The 19,153-nt window shown below is 36.8% G+C and overlaps 5 protein-coding genes across 8 annotated transcripts; 3 read left to right on the top strand and 2 right to left on the bottom strand.

Moving 5' to 3' along the window:
* The first annotated feature begins 663 nt into the window (after window positions 1-663).
* Window positions 664-7,535, top strand: LOC126747050 (uncharacterized). Of its 3 annotated transcripts, XM_050455534.1 has the most exons (5): window positions 664-836; window positions 6,222-6,542; window positions 6,604-6,765; window positions 6,823-7,338; window positions 7,395-7,535. In XM_050455534.1, the coding sequence occupies exons 2-5, from the start codon at window positions 6,523-6,525 to the stop codon at window positions 7,513-7,515; spliced, it is 819 nt and encodes a 272-aa protein (XP_050311491.1). In that variant the 5' UTR covers window positions 664-836; window positions 6,222-6,522; the 3' UTR covers window positions 7,516-7,535. The 3 variants fall into 3 exon arrangements, 2 of the variants coding, with proteins under 2 accessions (XP_050311491.1, XP_050311490.1); XM_050455533.1 differs by lacking the exon at window positions 664-836 and having other exon boundaries at window positions 5,958-6,542; XR_007664076.1 differs by lacking the exons at window positions 664-836; window positions 6,823-7,338; window positions 7,395-7,535 and having other exon boundaries at window positions 1,612-6,542; window positions 6,604-6,752.
* Window positions 7,528-9,932, bottom strand: LOC126747052 (heparan sulfate glucosamine 3-O-sulfotransferase 3B1). 2 transcript variants are annotated; one of them, XM_050455541.1, is made up of 6 exons: window positions 9,689-9,932; window positions 9,476-9,628; window positions 9,013-9,166; window positions 8,785-8,959; window positions 8,353-8,620; window positions 7,528-8,264 (listed from the first exon to the last, which is right to left on the bottom strand). In XM_050455541.1, the coding sequence occupies exons 3-6, from the start codon at window positions 9,133-9,135 to the stop codon at window positions 7,790-7,792; spliced, it is 1,041 nt and encodes a 346-aa protein (XP_050311498.1). In that variant the 5' UTR covers window positions 9,136-9,166; window positions 9,476-9,628; window positions 9,689-9,932; the 3' UTR covers window positions 7,528-7,789. The 2 variants fall into 2 exon arrangements, with proteins under 2 accessions (XP_050311498.1, XP_050311496.1); XM_050455539.1 differs by lacking the exon at window positions 9,476-9,628 and having other exon boundaries at window positions 9,689-9,931.
* A 679-nt stretch (window positions 9,933-10,611) lies between these two features.
* Window positions 10,612-13,319, bottom strand: LOC126746889 (U3 small nucleolar RNA-associated protein 14 homolog A). The gene is made up of 2 exons (XM_050455290.1): window positions 12,283-13,319; window positions 10,612-11,868 (listed from the first exon to the last, which is right to left on the bottom strand). The coding sequence occupies exons 1-2, from the start codon at window positions 13,165-13,167 to the stop codon at window positions 10,630-10,632; spliced, it is 2,124 nt and encodes a 707-aa protein (XP_050311247.1). The 5' UTR covers window positions 13,168-13,319; the 3' UTR covers window positions 10,612-10,629.
* A 136-nt stretch (window positions 13,320-13,455) lies between these two features.
* Window positions 13,456-15,078, top strand: LOC126746890 (ribosomal L1 domain-containing protein 1-like). Its single transcript, XM_050455291.1, has 3 exons — window positions 13,456-14,187; window positions 14,243-14,604; window positions 14,658-15,078. The coding sequence occupies exons 1-3, from the start codon at window positions 13,778-13,780 to the stop codon at window positions 15,047-15,049; spliced, it is 1,164 nt and encodes a 387-aa protein (XP_050311248.1). The 5' UTR covers window positions 13,456-13,777; the 3' UTR covers window positions 15,050-15,078.
* Window positions 15,079-17,689: 2,611 nt separating this feature from the next.
* On the top strand, window positions 17,690-18,864 carry LOC126746817 (NADH dehydrogenase [ubiquinone] iron-sulfur protein 3, mitochondrial-like). The gene is made up of 4 exons (XM_050455215.1): window positions 17,690-18,082; window positions 18,141-18,318; window positions 18,368-18,527; window positions 18,605-18,864. Exons 1-4 carry the CDS (start codon window positions 17,834-17,836, stop codon window positions 18,777-18,779), a joined length of 762 nt encoding a protein of 253 aa, XP_050311172.1. The 5' UTR covers window positions 17,690-17,833; the 3' UTR covers window positions 18,780-18,864.
* Window positions 18,865-19,153: the final 289 nt, after the last annotated feature.

The following is a 19,153-nucleotide window of genomic DNA, read 5'->3' as shown; positions in this document are numbered from 1 at the left end:
CATTAGTGTCATTTTCATAGATAGACTCTTATTCAGTGCTGCCAGATCGACAGTTTCACCACTAAATTTAAACCGATTCCAAGCGGCCTATCGGTATTTACCGTTCCTAAATGGTATTAACCAAACACGTCCAAGCGGTTATAGTTATAACCGTTTGAGATACCTTTATACGTCATCAATTTGGAACAGTAAATACCCACATTCCCGGAGCTGTTTTCTAAACGTCAAATGTCAAAGATATTTGAAATAAGTGCGGGAAAAAAATAAAAACAAATTATTTCCTTTTTAAAAATGAAACACAAAATGTTTTCTTTTTTGATATTTATGTTTCAGAACTAATTATTACATATAATATTACTGGCGTCTGGGGTATTATTTACAAACAAACAAAATTATGACAGTGACAGCTGACAAGTTACGCGTCCAAGCGGACACGATTGGTTATGTTATAAAGGGACGGTTCAAGGTGAACCAAGGGCTTAACCGCGGTAAAAACCGATAGATCGGTTTAAGTAATTTATCAATAAATTATTTAGGTTGGCAATAAAAAACAACTGGTTAACGTTAAAATTTTTGCACGTGCCAAAGCGCTTTTGCTATAATTCGCATTAATGTCACGGGTAAACTTGATAAAATGGTTTAGTGAGACTTTTTTAAAGCCCCTTTCACTAATAAAACTGGAGGACCTCTAGTGGGAGAGACTCGACATATGTGGCAACACAGCTCTATGGTTGTCCTCGGCGACATAATATAACCTCAAAAACACATTATATTTTTGGAGGCTGTGTTTCGATCTTGTCCTACTAATTTATTTTCTTTTTGTGTGCGTGTAAAAGGTAAGTTGAGCTTACTCTAAGTGGTTAAAGCTTTCTACATACTAGCTTGCTTTTATTTGCTTTTTGGCTTAAAAATTTCCATTTTGTGCATGCTTATTTCCAATTACATTGCTTAAAGTTAAAGTATTATGAGTGAAGCAGGGGGGGCGGCCCCCCCCAGCCCATGGCAACAATGCCAAAAGAATGTGACGCTATAGATAATGGCAATGTTGATGTTTGTAGTATTTCAATAGAGGCTTCAAATACTAAAAAAAACGACCTTGAAAAAGAACCAGTTTTTTATTCTAAAAATGATACTGGCCCATTTCTTGTCTATTTAGAATCCACCGAAAAAGTGGGTTTTAATGTAGGCAAATTTAATAATATTAAAATTGCTAGAGACATTTTTAACCTAAATCTGACAGACGTTAAAAAAATTAAAAATAAAGGCTTAAACAGAATCTCTGTAGAATTCATTAATTTCCTGTCTGCAAATAATTTTGTTAAAAACAAAACCCTGATAAATAAGGGCTATAAAATCTATATTCCATTTAACTTTGTGACTTGTAAAGGGTTAGTCAGGCAAATTGACATAGAAATAGGCGAAAAAGAAATATTAGAATGTTCTAAAACTGATACCGGCATAGAAATTCTAGAGGTTAAAAGATTAAACCGAAAAATAATTAAAGACAAAGATATAACATATGAACCCACTGGCTCGGTTCTTATTACATTTAAAGGTGTTTGTCTTCCTAAATCCCTAAATATCTACAGACTGGAAAGACCCATTTCTATATACATCTCCCCTGTAACGCAGTGCTTTAGATGTTTACGGTATGGTCATACTCGCACTAACTGTAAAGGCAAAGAAAGGTGCTTCACATGTGGTGAGGAAAAAAAATCTGATTTAGAGGAGCACCCCCCTTGCGAAACTAAATGTTTTTATTGTAAAGGTCCCCATAAATCTACAGACAAAAGCTGCCCCGAATATACTAGGCAAAAAAACATAAAAGAGTTAATGGCATTCGAAAATATTCCCTTTTTTGATGCAAGCGAAATTGTTAAAAAGACGTATTTGACACGTAATGAATTTGTATATCATCCTTCTGACTTCCCTAATATTAAAAATCTAAATAGTCCTGAAAAGAACTATCTAAAAGAGAAAGTAATCCAACCATCACAAAGACGAACCCAACATGCAAAAACTGACCCTATTAAAAGATCATACCAACAAGTAGTCTCTGAAAATAATACAAAGAAAAGAATAATTCATAAAGGTTATGATGTAAAGGCACATAATGATAACTTAATTTCCCCTAACTCTAGACCCCAAAAAGAAGCTAGCTCTCCAATTTTTTCATTAACAAAAGAAAACAGTCTCAAAACACAAATGCCTTCTACAAGTGCAGTTCATAGTTTTAATTCTCATGAATCTTCTTGGTACCCAGATGAAGTTAAAAGCATCATCGATGCATTTTTAAACATGTCAGAAAACAATAAAAGGACAATAAAAACCTTTTTATTCAATCAAAATTTTGATATGGATATTGATCCCGGCTCTCAGTCAGATTCATTTAACTAAAATCAATTTTCCCTTCACATTAATGTCAGGAGTAAATAATTTAAAGATCATCTTTTGGAATCTAAGAAGTATAAACTCTAATAGGGGCAACTTAATAAACCTAATTTACAAAGAAACCCCTGACATTTTTTTAATAAATGAATCATGGCTAAAAACCTCTGATAACTTTAAACTAAATTCTTACAACATAGTTAGGCAAGATAGAAATGATGGTTATGGCGGAGTGGTCACATGTATCAAAAATAATCTGATTTTTAAGACAATTAAATCTTTTTCTTCCGACCATATACAATATATTATAATTGAGATAGGTAAATTGCAAGTTGTTAACTTTTATTGTAACTCACATAATCACATTAATGAGGACATCCTTAATGATCTGATTTCTTTTAACCCTAAAAATATTGTTATAATGGGAGATTTTAATTCTCATTCTCCCTTGTGGGATAAAGCTACACCCAATAAAGGGGGCAGAATAATAAATGATTTTATTTCAAACAATGGACTTGTAATCATGAATGATGGTTCACCAACACTTTTTCAACTGTCCCTGTCATTGCCAAGTGCTGTAGACTTAACTATGGTAAGCGGAAATTTAGCTTTACAAGCAACCTGGAACACCATCAGGGATTGTGGAAACAGTGACCACTTTCCCATACGTTTTATACTTAACAACCATGACAATAATGACTTACATAACATCATTAGGCCCTATAATATTAGAAACTTCAAAAAAGTGGATTGGGAAAGTTTTCATGATAAAGTGTTAATAGCCCTTTCAGATTTGAATTACAACCTGTCTTATAACGAATTAATTGGTCATATAAACATAGTAGCCGATCAGGTAATCCCAATTAAAACAGTTGGCACGTTTAAAAAAAGGGGTAATCCGTGGTGGGATGTTGATTGTACATCCTGGATCAGAGAAAGAAAAACGGCCATAGCAACATTTAATAATAACCCATCAATAGAAAATTATATTGCAGCCAAAAAGGCCATAGCCATTACTAGAAAAAAATTAAACAATAAAAAAAAGGAAAAGTTTAGACTATTTTGTGAAACTTTAAATAGAAATTCTAGTATTAAATATGTTTGGAACAAGGTAAAAAAATTTAACAACAACTCTAAAGTAAACCGATTTAATGTTACAATTTCAGACAACTTTAAACAATTGATCCTTAATAATATGACAGTTGTAAACGTAGACCCCAACTTTAACTTTGTTCGGGTCAATGATACTGAGAACATAAAGCTTTTTTCATTAAATGAGCTAAATCTAGCCTTAAAAAATAAAAAATCATCTGCACCAGGTATGGATGACATGTCATATCAAATGTTCAAATTCTTACCATTTAAAGCAAAGCAAATTCTCCTGAATATTTACAATAACACTTTGATGGGGGGTGAAATACCTATATCTTGGAAAAAATTCAATGTCATTAGTTTCTTAAAGCCAGAGAGGGATCCATCAAATCCTGAAAATTATAGACCAATTGTCTTATCTTCATGCGGAGCCAAAATCTTAGAAATTATGGTTAAAAATCGACTAGACTGGCGATTGGAACATAACTTAGAATTTTCACATAAACAGACAGGTTTTCGCAAGGGAAAGGGTATATACAATAATATTGCATATATCACTTCATACATTAACCTTGCTTTTCAATCCTCCGAATCAGTTATTGCCGTTTTTTTAGATATCAAGGCAGCATACGATAACGTAAATATATACAAACTTTACGACAAAATTAAAAATCTCCAAGTGCCTGGTTTATTGTGTAATTTAATTTTTAATCTCCTGACGGAACGGTCTTTATTTTGTAGGGGTAATGATGGGTCTTTTTTAGGACCAGTTCAATCAACTACGGGGGTACCACAGGGCTCCCCCCTAAGTACGATTTTATTCAACATATATATAAGGGACATTTTTAATTTAAATCTGGGAGAAGCATCTATAATTGGGTATGCTGATGATCTGGCAGTAATTATTAAGGGTAAAAATGTCACTTCCATGGTGAATAAAATAAATAATGCCCTAGAGCGCATACACTTATTTCTCAGTGAACATAACCTATCTGTCTCTTATAACAAAAGCGAGGCAATTTGGTTTACTAGAGGGAGGAGAAGCAATGCCCCACCACCTATACAATTCAACAATTCAGTTATTTCTTATAAACGACAGGTAAAATATCTGGGTGTAATTCTACATGAGAACCTAAAATGGGCACCTCATATTATTAATATTACTAATAAGGCCAAAAAATCATTAAATGTCCTAAGAGCACTTTGTAGGGTATGGTGGGGTGCCGACCCAAAAACCCTCCTAATTGTCTTCTTTGCTTTAGTACAATCCCACCTGGATTTTGGATCAATTTTTTTCAAGCCTTGTTCAAACACTGCACTCAATAGATTAGATGTGGTTTTTTATGAAGGCTTACGTATATGTCTGGGATGTATGCGGTCTACCCCTAAGGTTGCACTTTTGGCAGAAGCATCTGTCATGGATCTAGAACACAGAAGAAAGATAATTGCCCTTAAATTCATTTCTAAAATCCTATCTATAACAAATCACCCGACTATACAAATAATAAATAATATCCGAATGAAAGTAATCCATAGACCAGAATTCTGGAATGAGAACAAAATGCCATATTTAGTGGAAGCATTACAATCTTATAGGCCACATTTAAAATCAATTTATAGGGGTCCAACTTTTCCCTGTTATGAGATTGACTTTCCTATTCTTTGCAAACCTTTAAAACCCATAAATCTTAACTGTAAAAAAGGGGATGGTATATCTAAAAACATATTTGCGGCAGAATCCAACAAATTAAAAGCCCAATATACATTTATTTTTTCTGATGCATCAAAAAAATGTGAAAGGGTGGGGTTTGGCATATCCATCCCCTCTTTGAATTATAAATTCTCACAAAGACTTCCCAACAATTTAAGTATATATAAAGCAGAAATAATTGCAATACATGATGCCATTAAAACTGCTATTAACCAAAAAATTAAAAATGCGATAGTCTTTTCAGATTCAAAGGGAGCCATAACAAAACTCTGCAACCCTTCCTTTGCAGCTAACTCCGAACATTGGGTTCTGTCTACAAAAAGGCTGATTGTCACGACTAACAAAAATGATTATAACATCAAATTATCCTGGATTCCAGGACACTCTGGTATAACCGGAAATACGGAGGCAGATACTCTGGCCAAGATTGGGACAGACTTAAATATTCCTAGAAAAATATTATATGACATAAAAGATATTTTTAATCCTCTTAAGCAAGAAATTTCAAACGTCTTCAAAAATAAATGGAAAGCTTTGGTTACAACGAAACATCACGGCTATGCCGGGGTTCAATCTACTTTTAACAGTAAAAAATGGTACGCCAATTTGACCTATAGGGATAGAAAACACGTTACAACAATAATTAGAATGCGCACAGGTCATTGCCTGACTAACGCCCATCTATATAAGATTAAAATGAAAGGTAGCCCTTATTGCGACTGCGGTATGCTTGATGACCTAAACCACATATTTTTTGAATGCCCTATTAATAATATACCCGATCTAGACTTGTATAAAATCTTTGTATTGAAAAAGAAAATATCACCATTATCCATAACTCAAATTCTGTCTGCCCCCGACGACGAATCAATAGAAATAATCATGCGATTTATAAACATCAATAAGATTAAACTTTGAAGCTCAACTATCCAATACCCCTCTTGTATCCTACAATCCCGCTTGTTTTAGTGCTTGGTGTGGTCCCTCATTCCTTTTGTTGTAATACTAACGTTTTCCTCCCGTATTATAGCTACAAACCATAAAGCCGACGGCCGATACAAGACAAAGCTATAGTCACAAGCTAAACAGAACGAGCAAAGTTGTAATATAAGAAGATATTTCGGAGATTCCTGCATGGTCCAGAGCCAGACAAAGAAGGAGTCTCCCCCAAATCGGGCTGGCAATTGCCTCGCAGCAAAGCCATCAACTAAACAAACAACAACAATAACCTCAAAAATCTGTTTTATTTTTTTATAAATAATCCATATTATTATTTAAAACCGAAATAAACGATATTGTTACCTAAAAAAAATACTTCCTCACTGTTTGCTATGAAAAAAATGGAAGATTAGTAAGTCTTTTAAACTTCCTAAGTGAAAGACCCGCATGTCATAACCTCAATCATGTTGCAGCGTAAAAAAATGCATCCAAGACCACAGAAATCCGTTGGTAAAAGTTAATTTGCCGGCTCAAAAGCTCTTTTTCGCTGCGAAAACCGACGATGAAAAAGCGACGATCGAACTGTATCAGGAACACATGAAAATTGCGTTGGGACATCAGAGAGTTGAAAAGAGGTAAGCGAGTTGATGCCAGAATGTGACCATAAAATTGAAACGAAACACATCTAAAAGGTGTGGACGTGCCCGAGGCCTGTGGCACCCTGACTCGGGCAAGACGAAACTGGACAAAGTCGTGAAAAATATTGTGAAATTCTTCGGGGTTCAAGATAAAACTGGGATCTTCTTACACCCGGAAGAGATGCTCTTCTTATTAGAAACTAATAGGTTAGAAGTTACTTTTAGTGATACACCATTGAGCATTGAAAAAGCTTATCGACTTGTTTTAAAGCACATTAGCTTGGAACACTATAGGGTCTACAAAAAATTGGCCTTAATGGGCTACAAACTGGTCCGAGAAGAAGAGTATGTTGACAAGAAAAAAAGGGCCTTGGTGGGTACCGAGGAGAGTAGTAGGAAAAAGTTTAAAATAGGTACTGAAGCTGGTTCTGAATTTGTTGAAAATTTATTAAGAACCATTAGGGATAAGATGCCTCGGGAGTGTCAATATGAAAGCACTTGCCCTGCTAAGCCCGACTATTGCATTTACTTACCTAAAAGCGTGGCACCGGACTTTCATTTATTTATTTGGTAAGTGTAGTATGTTTCACATTTCGGTAAATATGACTGATTTATTGCTTTTGTAGTCGAAATAATGAAGTGCCTTTTAAGGACTTTTGCAGCTGCAAGTTGGCACATATTTATGCAATTTGCAGTGATGATGTCACTTTTTATGCTGTCGGCAATGTACATGTTCCTTATATTTAATTAAAAACAGTGTATAAAAAGGTTTTTTATTTGAACAACCACATTATTTGTAAGTATTCTTAGGGGGTAGATTAGTATGTATGTGTACTTGAGCAATAAATTAGTGATAAATGTGCATTTTTGGGGCTTAAACGTAAATCTTTGGGCCTACCTAAATATTAGGTATTAAGTAAACAATACTGTTAATAAAGCTTATCCTAATACGATTAAATTAAAGCTTCAAGTTCTTTGTATCATCGAATTCAATCATACGTCAACTAGATTCCCTCAGAAGTCACGGCCAACCAAAATTAATGCCGGTCATCTGGTAAAATCTGACGTTAAAAGGGCGATAAAAGTCCCGCAAGCGGCTCACCACCACCGGGTCCACGTACGGATGATTCCTGCCCTTCGTTTTACCCAAACAGTGGGGGGCGCTGTGCCCCTCGCTCTTAAACAAACACGGGAACCCTTTGGTCGTGTTAAAGTAAAAATGTTTCTCGGTGACGACCCGTTTGAGCCCCAAAAAGTCCTGGACCCGTTTTAGTTCTATAGCGGGGTCCAAAATGAGTCTCTCGCCGCTAATAAAGAGCAGCTGGGACAACGGGAAGAACTTGAGCCAACGGGTCAGATAGCGATAGTAGAGGCCGAGCTTTATGGGGCCCCACGACGTGTCCACTATACTACCCACCGTCCCGTTCACAAACACCAAATCCTCGAAAGGTTTTAGGGATTTGTGCGAGGTGGCTTGAGTGTAATCCGAGATCGCCCTGAAAATATCGAGCACCTCAGTGTCGTAGCGTAGTGTATAGAAAAATCAAATTCGTTATAAGGAACTGACAAAAAAACTGAACCCACCTAGTAACGGGATCTCTTACGACCACCAACAGTTTCGTCGAGGGGTTCATCATTTGCACCCTACGGGGCGCCTCCTTAGTTACAAAATACGATGGCGATTTTTCGATGGTCAATTGTCCATCGAGGGTGGGCGGCATGTGGTCCCGGTACCACTGGAAGCCCTTATGGTAGTTTTTATCGAAAAAATGCACCTCGCTACCGGCCGCCCTCACGTCCGGATGGATCCGGATGAACTCGAGAAGGGCTCGGGTGCCGCCCTTTTTTACTCCTATCAATTTTATACCCATCAAGTCGAACTCTTCATTTTTTTAAATCATTAAACCAAATAGTGAATTTATTTATTTAACTGTTGGGATTGACCCCGTTACTAAATAATATGACTAATTATTAATTAACAATAATTATCAGATTTAATCTTTCTTTCTTTCTTACCGATAATTAAAGCACTGGGTAGTTGCCTTGCGGGTCTGAGCCCTTGTTCCCTAAACAGTCTATATTTGGGGGATATGTCGGTTTCATTGTTTTCCAAGAGAGACACCACCCTTACCAATGTAGCGGGGTATTGTAGAAGGGGTATTTCGTTTACTACCACTGGTGTGTGTCTCCACTAAAGGTTTTTATAAACAATTTAATGAAAAAATTGTCTATTTATTAACTCACCTTAGGTATTTCATTGGATATGTTGCTCACGATACAAGAATTAAAGATAAAAGTGATATAAAATGAGATAGCTGCCAAGATAAGTAGGGCAACTATTGTTTTTTTCGATATAGAAAACTCCATGCCACCCGATCATCTCTGCCTCAGTTCACATCTGGAAGTGTTATATTATGCAAAACAAACTAATTATTCAAACAAGCTCGACGGTTTGTTAAATGTATGCATGTTTCCTTAACAGGTTTTCAGAGAGATAATTAACTACTGGTAAATATTTAATTAGTAACATGAATGTGTGGAGTGGCTTCAAAGTTTTAATTATGATGTTTTAGTGGAAATTCTTGCAGTTATCTATGATTTGTTATTAAAAAATATTAATTCCCCTTTAGAATGTCAATAGTTGTAAGCGAGACCATTGAAAAGTTTTAATAAAATGCAAAATTAATTGCCCAGTGGCATGGCTTACCTTCCCCAGAGCAAAATTCTCAAATTGCATAATAACTTATTATAACATCTTGTCGGACTTGCATTGTCTTATTTATTTAGTGTAACACATTATATATATTTATTTAGTGTAGCAAGTCTGACAAGATGTTTTCACTGTACCATTGTCTACCACCTTCAAAAAACCAACTTATTATAAACTAAACGCTCTATAAAACCCTTTTTTGGTACTTACAATGCACTTTTATAAGCCCTACGTCAAATAATTTAGGATCTTATTCAATTTCCGGTTGCTTGTCATGACGCAAACGTTGCGTATGGAATGCGATTTTTTGCAACGGTGGCTTTGCCCTTCCCGAATAACGACCGGGGAATTAGCATCGGATTTACACCGGATATGAACAATGTAAATAGTTTCAATGCTAGGGAATGTTATTAAAAAAAATTCTAAAAAAGGTAAACAAATGTTTGACGTTTATTGTGTAATAAACGTCAAATGTTTTAGGTTAGTATTATAGAGATGTGCGCTGATACTTTAATATCTGATACATGATGCGAAGTAATCGAATCCTTCGACCCCAACTACTCGTTACTTTTTCACCGGTGGCTGCTTATGCGTACTAAATTTATTTTATAAGCAAAATATGGCAATATTGTTAATAAAATTAAATAAACCACGCACTTGCTTAATACTTCGATACCTTGTTCTTCAAATAGTTTTGAATTCGTTCGTGGCCAAAGCAAGCCCTAAATTTACCACAGGTATTCATATAAAATCTTAATAGTCGTCTGTATATTCACACAACTACTTTGTAACAAATACAAAGTATCTGACATTTAGATATAACCTATCAGAATCCACTCGATACTTTGCACATCACTATAAGGTTATGTCATGTGTCAAATTCGCGAGGTTGTTTGAGGTTACGTTCAAAGGCTCTATTAAATTAATTAATTATATATTATATAATATTTTATTAATTAAATCTAAGCCACTTTATTTATTAAACAGAAAATATACAAATTTGAACAAAAAAGGTAATAAATTTAGTTGCACCTGTGTATACCTAACCTATATGAATAAGTGGTATAATAAAATCTTTTGAAAGTATCAATCTATGGATAAAACAGGGACTCCCTCAAATCAAAACACACCTAAACTTCTCAAAAATAATTTTATTTCTTCTTAGGTTTCCCCATTAAATTACTAACGGTGACGGGTTCAATGATCGCCCCCATTCTAGTCTCAACGGTCGGTTTAATGAACCTCCTAAAAGCCAACTCGGGCACGAAAGTGTTCCCGATCGGGGCCCTGATGCTGGCCTCGTAATCCTTAACGCTCTTAAACGGGAACGGAACCTCGGAGACCAAATGGGGTTTCGCTTTAAGGGCGGCCTTTTCGTTTATAATTAAGGCCCCCTTGTTCTCGTCCCTCCTGGGCATCTCTTTCGGCATCTTTACGATGAATCTTTTGCGTTTTCGCTGCTTTTTTGGGTCGATTCCTGTGCCGGCCCACGAGCCCCAACCCGGTAAGTTCAGGTCGATGTCTTGCGGTTTGTCTTTGTCGATTTCCGCTTGTTTTTCTTTATTGAAGTCTTCTTCTATGTCGTTGTCTTCCAGGGCCTCCATTATGATGCTTCTTTGGCTAGTCGTGGGGTTTTCGTTTTCGGTTATTAGGTCTGGCATTGCGGAATCTAGGGTTGTTGTTGCAGTGGGTTTTACGAACTGTTCAGGATTTAGGTTGGCAGTTGTATTCGCTGGTCCTGCACTGTTTAATATCGAGTTTAAGTTGCTTATGTTTTCGGTGGTTCCTTCGGGTTCGGTAGACGGTTTTTCTATTAATTCTTCATCAATTATTTGTTTTTTAGTTTGTTTGGGCATTGCCAAGTCGACTTTTGTTTTTGTCGCCTTATTTGTGGGCTTCTTGACTTTTTTAACTGAGACCTTTCCGATGCCTTTTTGCTTTTTAAGCTTTTTCTCAATTTTTCTTTCGGCATTCTCAAATAAATCTTCAATGTCCCACTCACCGGAAGCATTCAACATATTTGTTTTGGGCTTGTCGCTTTTCTTTTTCTTCAATTTCGGCACTTCCTCCACACTTTGCACCACTTTTCTCTTTTTTACTTTAGTAACCTTCACATCGCCCCCTTGTTTTTCTTTTAATTCATCACTTTTAAGTTCGTCAACACCGTTTACCACAGTTTCCTTATTTTTTTCACTCCAAAACTTTTTATAACCGCTAACGAAATCCCTAAGGTCCTTATCGGGCTTAACGGCTCCCACCCAAGGGTTTTTCCCATTCGAAACCTCAAAATCTTCAGTTACAAAACCCTCATCTTCAGATTCGCTTTCGACTTTCTGTTTTTGGGTTAATTCTCTGCTGATTTTTAGTTGCTCTGCTAAAACTTGACGACTCTGGAATGAAAAATACTTGGTATGTACAACCTATGCTATAAATATGTTAATTTTTATATATTTAAATAAAAAAAAACAATGATACTCAATTTGTTAATGTTTTTCATACATAACCTTAAAAATTTTTTATAACGCCTAAGTGAACTCACTACTAGCTATTACTTAATTCTGAATTAATTGTGTATTAATTCCTGGTAAAATGAGCAGAAACTATCATAATTATTGCAAATAGACATAGGTTCCTCGTCCACTATATTATCACAATGTATACAACCATTGTTTCATTAATAAAATGTAATTCCTACAGCATAATGCATAATGTTCGCCATCTTTTAAATTTATTGCAAGGTTTATATGCGAAGCAAAATAGGCTGATTTAAACTGACAAACAAACAAATTATTTTTTTCACTCACCTCTTTATCATACTTGGCCCTCACTTGTTTACTCTTGGCCCACTGTCCTGTGCCCTTATGCCTCAAGCTGAACCTCTCCAGGGCCCTGGCCTTCTCGATCTCACTTAACTTCTTCAAGGCCTCTTCGGGGTCGGTCTTTTGTAACTCCTCAAACTCTTTTAACTTTTCCTTTATTTTCTCCTTACGTAAAATCCTGTGGTACTTTTTGCTTTTTATTTTATTCTGTCTGCGGGCTTTCGCTTCCTTGTAGCTCTGGTGAGCTCGTAATTTTGCCGCCTCCTTTCTTTTTTCTTTCAGTTCTTCTAGTGTTAGTGGGGTTTCGTCTCTATCGGTTTCTTCCTCGATTTTGTACTCTTCTACTTTGTCCAGTTGCTCGAGACGCTTTTCTAAATCGGATTTGTAAGTCCAACTGTTGGGGAAGGAAGCGGCCTCGTTTTTTTCAATTTTTATATCCTCAGAGTCGTCCAGTGGGAAACTGTGATGTGCCTGCGCCCGATTGGCCGTAACGAAAGCCTCCCACCGGTCAAACAGGAATCGGTTTTTCTCGTAACCCACCGAACGTTTGATTTTCTCCCTCTGGGGTTTCTCCAAGGGCTTCGGCAAAGTGTGACTCTTCTTCTTGGTCGAGTCAATTTTTTTGCTAATTTCCGCATGTTTCTTACGGGTTTTTAGAACCTTAGCCAAATCGTCTATATGGACGGACCCCTTTTGGCCGGTAACCGACTTCACCAAGTTAAATTCTGATATTTGTAGGGCCGGTTCTGTACGGCAAGGTTTCTTTAACTGTGACGATTTGTTCAAGTTTAATACTTTTTCAACTATTGAGGCGTCTTTGCTGTCGTCCAGATCGTTGTCTGATATGTTAAAGTCACTGTCGTCGCTCATTTTTTTATTTTTATTAAAAAAAAAAAGGTTTTTGGTAATAGGACACTAATATTTACAAACACATGTTTTAAAATGTGAGGTTATGCGTGATTGTCAAATGGTTGACAGGGCAGCCTACTGATCTGAGGCGTTGCCAATGTTTAAGGATTATTTTGCATTCTAAAATGATTGGAACATAATTTACGATGAAAGGGACTTCATTCGAATAAATACTATCCACCACACATGCATTTCATTGAATTATTTAAATCGAACATCAGCGTATTGTCGCTGTGGCGGCGTTGCAACATCTCCCCCGTTATGAACAGTAATACACTTTATATGTAGGGATCCATTCTCCAATCTGTATTTAGGCCAATCCAATATATCAAGTTAATTTTTGGGGTAAATGAGAATATTTAATTTGTTAGCGATATTATATCTCATTCCTCTCTAGGATATATTTGACAATGTCGCAGTATCAAATTTGAAATTGACAGGTTAGGGACCTCACATAACCTCACTTTTGTAACGTGTCCATGTCATGTTGTTTTATTTTGTATTTGTATTCAGTTATTATAATTAATTTAAACAAGCGTAGCCCGATAAACAATAGTTTTAAGTATTCAATATGAAGTCTAAACAGTCCAAAAGTGAACCTTCTACCGTGCTAATGCCGGCTGATGTAAAAACAGCCATAAAAGGTGTGATAAAGTTCGCATCGGAGAACCCCAAACTGCAAAACAACCTGTTCAACGAGGAGTTTCCCCTGTTCCTTCAAATAAACTCCTTTAAAATTCCCAAGAGTCGTGGGGCGGTTAAGAAGGTGTTTAGGGTCCCATTGGCTCACTCCCCGTTATCACAGGACCCGGATGTTTGTCTGATTGTGCCTGACGTTAAGGGAATTCCGAATAAGGAGCACGAAAGACACTTGGAGCATTACGAGACCCTGTTAAGGTCCAAAGATGTGACTGGAATTAAGAAAATTATGACTTTTCATGAGTTTAGGACTGAATATGACACATTTGAGCTGAAGCAAAGGTATGTAATCTAATGATTTTTTGATTAATTGTGCACCCCAAAAATTTTTTTTTAGGCTTGTTGATTTGTATGACATTTTCTTAGTGGATGGCAGGATAAGTGGCAAAGTAGTGCACAAAGGGGGCAGCATCTTCTATAACAAACGAAAAGTGCCAATTGCAGTAAAATTGCACCTGCCAAAATTGAAATCGCACCTGGAAGAGTCCTTGAAAAAAGCATTTTTGTTGTTGAACTGGCACAGTGACAGTCATGCAGTGCAAATTGGTCATAGTAAAATGAAAGTGTCTCAATTAGCGGCGAATGTCAATAGTGTGGTGCGATTTATAGAAAAACAATTTCCTGGAGGAATGGAGAATGTTAGGAGCTTAAATGTTTATGCCTTTAGGGGCTCCAGTGTTCCCGTTTATTTATCTTTAAGTAAGTAGATAGTTTTAAGTAAATTAGCAGTGTTATGGTGTTTCATTTTATAGAGGATCCTAATGAAGTGGAAGTTCCAACACTAACAACTAGAAAACCAAAATCATACAAGCAGTTCAGTGGCGAATTGACCACCCAATATAATGCCAATATACTGGTAAAACCATCGGGACAAGTTGTAGTGAGACGCTCGAAAAAATACAACCAGAATAACCAGGACGAAAATATCACCGATGCAGATATCTTAAGGGAAAATAAGAAAAGTGCTAAGGGGGAAGGAGAGACTAAACAAGGAAAGAAGAGGAAAATGATTGAGCAAAAGCAGGAGAAAAATGTGGTAGAAAAGAAGAAGATTAAGGGGGCTTCTACAGTCGAGAAAAAAGGAAAAAAGAACTTTATGGTTAAGAAACAAACAAAAGTTGGAAAAAAAATAAATAAAAGTTAATATTAATGTTAATAAAGGGTTCATTTAAATCTTGGAGTTTTTCATTCAAATTAGGGTAAAAACCGCAGTAGTTGCCTCGTGACCAATAGGTTCCAATCATTACGAAACTCACCAATATTGACATAAAAGATAGTACATATAAAGTAGCGACATAAAAGATATTAACTGTCTTAAATAAATTCAATTTTCAAGGCACTTGAAGACGTTTTTTCAATTAAATAATGAAAGTTAATATTTTGATCATTATTCATGCAGTTGAAGTTGTTTATCACTTTTTCCATGCAGTTAGTATTTCAACCAGGCAGTTCAAGTTGATTTCTTGCCTTTTTTTAACTTTTTCCAAGCAGTTGAAGTCCTTTAGAAGTGCTTTCAACTGCTTGGAAGATTTTTTATTAATTACCTGGAAAATAATAGAATAATGTCAAACAACATCAACTGGAAAAGCCTCTCAATTGCACCACCAGACAAAAAGACGCAGGATTTTATGAACATGTATCGAGAAATAGGAGCCCAGCAGTTGATTGATTTCCCAACAAGATACAGAAAAGACCAAAGTTCCCTTTTGGACCTCTTCATAACCAACGATCCTAAAAGCATCTTTGATCTTTGCTCAGAACCGAACTGCCTCTCAGCATGGTTTTTTGCAAAAACACAACTAAAAATTCCACCCAAACAAACGCAAACAATAAATTGTAAGAAGGAACTTTTACACTGCAAACTATGAAGAAATCAACCACTCTTCGAAAACTTTCAAAACGTTGTGAATGGTGCTATACCAGATGGGTGAAAACAAACCCCCAAAAACCATGGATAAGTTGGTCGACGCCAGAAAGAAATATGACAATGGTCTTGCAAACTCGGCCTCGCCAAAGAAACTATTTAAATACGTAAATCGCAACTTAAACTCGAAAATCTCAACCATAACCCTAAAAGATACAGTAACCCAGCAGTTTCTAGACAGCAAATCCATGGCGTAACTGTAACTATTCATTTTAGAAAAGAGAAAGTCGAAGAAACGCTTGAAAATATGAAAAGGGACTGAAACCCAGGACCAGATAAAATCCCAACAGTTTTCCTTCAAAATTGCAGAAATTCCCTTTCTTTCGGGGGCAATGCAGGAATGCTTAGGACAAGGAAAGATACCAGAAGAATGAAAACATTCAAGAAGGGAGACTGGAACAAACTGGAAAACTACAGACCAAACTACAGACAGAGAAAGTAATAGTTAAGAAGTTCATAGCATTCTTTCTGGAGAATGGTTTGATACCTGCCTCTCAGCATGGATTTTTGCCTAAACGTTCAACAACAACAAACCTTTTACAGTGTTTGAATGACTGGACAAAAAATCACGACAATGGCCAGCCAATAGACATAATATATCTTGACTATGAAAAGGCATTAGATAAAGTCCCGCACAAGCTCTTAATGGCAAAGCTGGAGCATTTTGGAGTCAGAGAAAAGCTGCTTGATCTGAATGAGAGATTCTACCAGGTTATAGTAAATGGGGAGCTGTCCAGTCCACATCGAGTGAGCAGCGGCGTTATCCAGGGATCGGTAGTTGGCCCAGTGCTTTTTACATCATATTTATCTGATCTAGTTGGACTTATAAAGATGGCCACAAGTCTGTTTGCAGATGACTGCAAAATATATGCTAATCCTCTAACCAGCAAAATGTTGAGATGTGGTCAAGGCAATGGGGTATTAAACTAAACACATCCAAATGCCCAGTGTTGAAGATCGGTCCAGATAATCCTGATAATGAATATTCTGGATGGATGTGAGGAGTCCTAGTCATATAACCAGAATTTGTAAAAAAGCAAACTCGCCAGTCTATCTGATAAAACAAGCTTTTAGAGGCCATTCTATTGAAATGATATCCACTCTATACAAAAGTTACATAAGATCAAAAATAGAATATGATGCCTTTATTGTATGGAACCCATATTATATTAAAGATATAGACCGATTGGAGGAATTACAGCGCAAAGTAACAAAAATCCCTTACGAATTAAGCGAGGTGCCATAACCAGAAGAGGCGATCTCCAGTGGTTATTACCAGTGCAATTTGGCAAACCTTTTCCACTATATAGCCAAAACCATCATCTCCGAGGACATACAAGGAAGTTTGAAAAAGAAAGAACGGCAAAACTTTGTAACAAATCGTGCAGTGCATTTGTGGAACTCGTTGAATCAGGAAACGGCAACAGAATCTCGTTGATGTTGAGCTGGGACAAAAAATTCTAAGAGAATGATCCACTACTGCACGTGAGCAGGTCCACCTACTCAAGCCTGAAACATACGGAAGAAACAATAGCTTCATCGGTCTCACCGACTGCTATTGTCAACATAATAATAATAACAGTTGACATAATGTCAACTGCCAAGAATTTTTTTGAGATTTTAGTGATGATTAGTTCAGTAGAAGACTAAGTTGGAGTTTTTCTGCAGTTAGACCTTTACTCTAATGAAGTAAATTATGTAAATATTTTTTGGCAACGCCACTGGTACAGATTACTTGTGTCAAAGAAGATTATAGCTACGCTAGTAGCTATAATAGTCTTTGCTTGTGTCGATGGAATCAACAATGCAATCCAGCGGCGTTGCGTTGTTGTTGCCATCTTCTCTAATTATACGTGATCTATACATTAATTTAATTTTCAATGTTGACTTCTTTATAGAGTATCTTTCAAAGGTTCATAATTTATTAAAGAGGAATAGTATTGTTTTGCCCCCATTCTCAAAATAGATGACAAATTTTTAACCACCTGTCATAAAAACGTCATCATGACATCTCTCCTGCTCAAAAGATCTCCGCTAAAACGCATTAGATCCCTCTGCACCACCCCTCGACCAACTAGACCAGACTATTGCAACAAAACCAAAAAACCCCCACAAGACCCGGCGGTTCAACTGAAACAGTTCGGCGTCTACGTCCAGGAATGTCTCCCGAAGTTTGTCCAACGGGTCCGCGTGACCCACTGCAAGGAACTGGAAGTGTTGATTCCTCCCGAGGGAATACTCCCGGTGATGCAGGTACTCGCACCTAACCGTTGTTCTTTTTCCTGGATAATTCTTTTTGGTTGATTTCCAGTTTCTTAAGGACCATCATAACGCCCAAATGCAATGCCTGATGGACGTATGCGCCATAGACGTGCCCGGGAGGTTATACAGGTTCGAGGTGATTTATAGTCTTTTATCCCTAAGGTTCGCCACCAGAATGCTGGTGAAGACTTACACGGACGAACTTACCCCCATAGATTCCGTTACAGGTTTGTTATCTTTAATAGAGGGTGATTTTTAGTTAAGGGCCTCTCTTAGGTATCTATAAGTCCGCCATGTGGTCCGAAAGGGAGGTGTGGGACCTGCACGGGGTTTTTTTCGCCAACCATCCGGATCTGAGGAGAATCGTGACCGATTATGGGTTCGAAGGTCATCCACTTAGGAAGGATTTTCCTGTGTGCGGATATTATGAATCCAGGTAAAAAAGGGCACAGAAATAAAACAATTATTGACTAGGTGGAACAGGGTTGCACCCATTGGAATTTCTTATTGTAGGTACGACGAGGAGAAGAAACGGGTGGTACTGGAACCGGTGGAGTTCGCCCAAGAGATGAGACAGTTCGACCTAAGTTCCCCTTGGGAGGAGTTCCGGAACTTCCGGACGGATTTGCCCGATAAAGTTCCGGTGGCAAAAGTTGTCGAGGCCAAAAAGACCAACGAGAAAAAATGATTGAATGTTTAATTAATTTGATTTGTTAAATAGAAACTTTCAGTTTTGTTATACTAACGGTGCTTAATAGAGTTTTTTTTTTTTATTTTCTTTGTCCTTTAGTACATAGAGAAATTAATAAACATAAAGGGTTCAATTTCGCGCGCACAAAAGTATAGATTAGTGGTGGTTGCATACAAACTGATAGACATTCTTTTGACATATCATTCTCGCCTTAGAACATCGAACGGCCCGCGAGATCACCCGATTTTTCTCCTCTTGATTTTTTCGGGTAGGGTTAATGAGTTAATTTGAGTTTTTTACTAAAAAAATGGTTTTTCCTTTGAACAGGAGATTACTCCTCATCTATATAACATATATGATACTATTCTTGT

This window comes from Anthonomus grandis, chromosome 18 (genome assembly GCF_022605725.1).
Source record: "Anthonomus grandis grandis chromosome 18, icAntGran1.3, whole genome shotgun sequence".
Classification (NCBI taxonomy): domain Eukaryota; kingdom Metazoa; phylum Arthropoda; class Insecta; order Coleoptera; family Curculionidae; genus Anthonomus; species Anthonomus grandis.
This window is presented reverse-complemented; position numbering and strand designations above follow the sequence as displayed.

What these genes read in the sequence shown, in the direction of transcription:
- LOC126747052 (XM_050455541.1), bottom strand. Translation starts at nt 9,135, where the DNA reads ATGGAGTTTTCTATATCGAAAAAAACAATAGTTGCCCTACTTATCTTG. An exon ending in TATCCAATGAAATACCTAAG is followed by an intron (nt 8,960 to 9,012) that starts GTGAGTTAATAA and finishes AAAAACCTTTAG; the next exon opens with TGGAGACACACACCAGTGGT. An exon ending in ACCCAGTGCTTTAATTATCG is followed by an intron (nt 8,621 to 8,784) that starts GTAAGAAAGAAA and finishes TAAAATTGATAG; the next exon opens with GAGTAAAAAAGGGCGGCACC.
- LOC126746890 (XM_050455291.1), top strand. Translation starts at nt 13,778, where the DNA reads ATGAAGTCTAAACAGTCCAAAAGTGAACCTTCTACCGTGCTAATGCCG. An exon ending in ACATTTGAGCTGAAGCAAAG is followed by an intron (nt 14,188 to 14,242) that starts GTATGTAATCTA and finishes ATTTTTTTTTAG; the next exon opens with GCTTGTTGATTTGTATGACA. An exon ending in TCCCGTTTATTTATCTTTAA is followed by an intron (nt 14,605 to 14,657) that starts GTAAGTAGATAG and finishes TTCATTTTATAG; the next exon opens with AGGATCCTAATGAAGTGGAA.
- LOC126746889 (XM_050455290.1), bottom strand. Translation starts at nt 13,167, where the DNA reads ATGAGCGACGACAGTGACTTTAACATATCAGACAACGATCTGGACGAC. An exon ending in GGGCCAAGTATGATAAAGAG is followed by an intron (nt 11,869 to 12,282) that starts GTGAGTGAAAAA and finishes TTTTCATTCCAG; the next exon opens with AGTCGTCAAGTTTTAGCAGA.
- LOC126747050 (XM_050455534.1), top strand. Translation starts at nt 6,523, where the DNA reads ATGAAAAAAATGGAAGATTA. An exon ending in ATGAAAAAAATGGAAGATTA is followed by an intron (nt 6,543 to 6,603) that starts GTAAGTCTTTTA and finishes ATCATGTTGCAG; the next exon opens with CGTAAAAAAATGCATCCAAG. An exon ending in GACTTTCATTTATTTATTTG is followed by an intron (nt 7,339 to 7,394) that starts GTAAGTGTAGTA and finishes TTGCTTTTGTAG; the next exon opens with TCGAAATAATGAAGTGCCTT.
- LOC126746817 (XM_050455215.1), top strand. Translation starts at nt 17,834, where the DNA reads ATGACATCTCTCCTGCTCAAAAGATCTCCGCTAAAACGCATTAGATCC. An exon ending in CCCCATAGATTCCGTTACAG is followed by an intron (nt 18,319 to 18,367) that starts GTTTGTTATCTT and finishes GGCCTCTCTTAG; the next exon opens with GTATCTATAAGTCCGCCATG. An exon ending in TGCGGATATTATGAATCCAG is followed by an intron (nt 18,528 to 18,604) that starts GTAAAAAAGGGC and finishes TTCTTATTGTAG; the next exon opens with GTACGACGAGGAGAAGAAAC.